General features: G+C 46.8%; 1 protein-coding gene across 1 annotated transcript in view; it reads left to right on the top strand.

Annotated features, from left to right (window-relative positions):
• The first annotated feature begins 291 nt into the window (after window positions 1-291).
• Window positions 292-3,366, top strand: part of ier5l (immediate early response 5-like) — a 3,841-nt gene continuing 766 nt past the window's right edge. Inside the window, exon 1 of the mRNA XM_061980609.1 lies at window positions 292-3,366. This exon is cut by the window's right edge and continues 766 nt beyond it. Within this exon, the coding sequence (XP_061836593.1) occupies window positions 402-1,202 (801 nt within the window). The 5' untranslated portion in view covers window positions 292-401 and the 3' untranslated portion in view covers window positions 1,203-3,366.

The following is a 3,366-nucleotide window of genomic DNA, read 5'->3' as shown; positions in this document are numbered from 1 at the left end:
GGGTGCTACGCCCTACTATTTTCATTTAGAAGCAACGAGGAAGTTGTTCGTTTCTTAGAACTTTCAGTTATGAGGCTGAAATGAGGAAATTCCTGATCTACAGCCTGCGTGGAATTTAAATAACCGCCGCGAGCTGATTGGTTGGGAGCGACGTAGTTCCAAAGACGGGACATGTCACTCAACGTGCTACCGTGCGTCTGATTGGTTCACTCTGCGAGGGGCGGGACTTGCGTCTGTGTATTTATGTTGTGGCTTCACGGCATCGGCGGATGATTGCGAGCCGGAGCTCAGCGGAGGAGACTTCTGTGTCCGATGTTCTTCCACAGCGCTGACTGGGATCTTTTTTCCTCCAGCTTAAAGTGAAAAAGTCACTGAGGGGGGAAAAAAAAAACTTGACAATCATGATCCACACCGCGGAATGCCCCGTGGACGCGCAGAGCCTGATCTCCATTTCCCTCATGAAGATCCACAACTCCAGGACGCAGCGTGGAGGCATCAAGCTGCACAAAAACCTTCTGGTCTCCTACGTGCTGAGGAACGCGCGGCAGCTTTACATCAAGGAGAAGTACGCCGAGATCTACCGGATGCAGCAGTACGAGGAGGTGATGGCGGTCTGCAACGAGATCCAGGAGCTGGACCCGCTGGACGTGGACGAGGAGGAGGAGGAGGAGGAGGAGCAGCAGACGCGGGCGGCTTGCTGCGGCGATGAGGCGGCGCACTGCCGGGTGGCGAGCGCCCTCCCCGGTAAAGACCCGGAGTCCTGCTACCGGAGCTGCTGCGTGGGTGAGCAAACCCCCGCCGACAACTGCAACAAAACCACCGTGTTGGACCTGGACACGCATGTGGTGACGACGGTGGAGAACGGCTACCTCCACCAGGACTGCCGCTGCCGCGACGCGCCGCAGGCCGGCCAGGGCGCGCAGCCGCCCGTCAAGAAGCGGAAGGTGGACTCGGGCGCTTGTTGCCCGTGCGACGCCGAGGAAGTGTGCGACTTTTCCGCCTCGCGCAAGCGGCCGAAGCGCGACGAGTACGCGTACTGCCACCCGGACTACACGGACACCTCCAACATCTCCAACCTCATCTCCATCTTCGGCTCGGGCTTTTCGGGACTGCTGAGCAGGCAGGCGGACTTGGAGCAGATCTGCGGCAAGCAAGCCCTGGCCAGCCTGGGCGCTTGGACCCACGCCATTGTGGCGTTTTGAACCAAAACCCTGGCAAATAACACGCTTCACGCCTGTGGAAACCTGGAAATATCCTTCATGGGGTCCTACATGAGGGCCAATGGGTTCTATGTGATCCCTGGTGGGTCCTACATACTCATCCATGGGTCCTACATCATGAGTCCTACATGCTCATCCATGGGTCCTACATGCTCATCCATGGGTCCTACATGCTCATCCATGGGTCCTACATTATGAGTCCTACATGCTCATCCATGGGTCCTACATCATGAGTCCTACATGCTCATCCATGGGTCCTACATCATGAGTCCTACATGCTCATCCATGGGTCCTGCATTCTCATCCATGGGTCCTACATGCTTAGCCATGGGTCCTACATGCTCATCCATGGCTCCTACATCATGAGTCCTACATGCTCATCCATGGGTCCTACATGCTCATCCATGGGTCCTACATCATGAGTCCTACATGCTCATCCATGGGTCCTACAGCATGAGTCATACATGCTCATCCATGGGTCCTGCATGCTCATCCATGGGTCCTACATGCTCATCCATGGGTCCAACATCATGAGTCCTACATGCTCATCCATGGGTCCTACATGATGAGTCCTACATGCTCATCCATGGGTCCTACATGGTCCCCGAAGAGTTTTTTTTTTTTTTTTTTCATGGTGCGTCTCCAGATGTTCCGTACCTGGAAACATTTGAAAAGATGAGTGAACCTTCTCTCCGGCAGCACATAACGGAAAGTCCTTCCAAGTCATAAAATGTTCCCTAGGAGGATGGCGGGCTTCACGTGAACGCGCGTAGGACCTAATAAGTGTTCTCTGTGCTCAAATGCAAGATGCACTTCATTCTATATCCATGACGTACTGTAAGTACTGTATGTGTAGGACATCTTCTTTGCATGTCTCCAGCAAAGCTGCGTACAAAGAGGTCATTTCTTCAGATCCCCACAACGGAAACACATGTAATATGTTGGTTTTCACCATGTTGTCACACCCGGGGTGTCCAAAGTGGGGTCATTTGTTTTTATTAGTCCTGGACACAGTCTAAAACAAGGGCATCAAACTCGTCTCCATTGTAGGCCACATTAAAGTTACGGAAGCCCTCGCAGGGCCGCATCATGATTTATTACACAATTATTATTGTTGTTTAGCAACAAACTGATGATAAACTAGTTTAATTTTATTTTAAAAAGAGTTTCAATGACAAAAAAGGCTTAAAATAGCTTCTTGCATATGCAAATTGAAAAAAAAATGTATCGATAAAGAGGAAATGCCTTATTGACGTGCATTATTTACAGGCTATTGCAGGCCACATACATTTAATTGGCCTGAGGCTTTGAATGTGACACCTCTGTCGTTTTAAAAAACAAAAAAGGCAGAGGGGAAAAAGAGCAAAACATGGCAATGTATGGAGTGAAAGTACAAAACAATGTATTTTATTTTTAAATGTTTAAAACAAGGGTCCCCAAACTATGGCCCACAGGCCGGATCCAGCCCACCAGCGTCCAAAATCCGGCCCGCGGGGAGTCCCAAGTAAAAAAATAAAAACAATTTTAATCTGCCCTTTCTAATCCATTTTCTACCGCTTGTTACTCTCGATGTCTCCTAGCCGCTCAGGCAAATCATATTGTCTAAAAATGCATTTTCCCATCGATAACATGACATCATAACACTCACAAGCGCGTGGCAAGTGCGCGTTCTTTCAGTCAATTAGTGCAAGAGGAATATATATATGTATATATATATATATATATATATATATATATATATATATATATATATATATACACATACAGCCCGGCCCCCGGCCAAATTGTTTTAACCCAATGCGGCCCCCAAGTCAAAAAGTTTGGGGACCCCTGGTTTAGAATTTTGGGAATTTTTTTTTTAATTTTTTTGTAACTTTTAGTTGTTTTGCTTTGTTTGATTTGAATACTTTAATGTTTTTTTATTTTTTTTTATTTGTTATTTAGTTTTTTTTAAGTTTTTTGTCATTTTGAATTGTTTTTTTTTATAAAAAATGTTTTACTGTTATGCAATTGTTTTTTTCTTATAAATTATTTTAAAATGTTTTTTTTTTTTTTTAACTAACTGAAAACATGTGACCTTTGCTTTCTCACTTTACAGCCAAACAAAATGATTAAAAGTTGAAAGTAAGTATGCGGGGTCCACTTC

This window comes from Nerophis lumbriciformis, linkage group LG20, assembly GCF_033978685.3.
Source record: "Nerophis lumbriciformis linkage group LG20, RoL_Nlum_v2.1, whole genome shotgun sequence".
Classification (NCBI taxonomy): domain Eukaryota; kingdom Metazoa; phylum Chordata; class Actinopteri; order Syngnathiformes; family Syngnathidae; genus Nerophis; species Nerophis lumbriciformis.
This window is presented reverse-complemented; position numbering and strand designations above follow the sequence as displayed.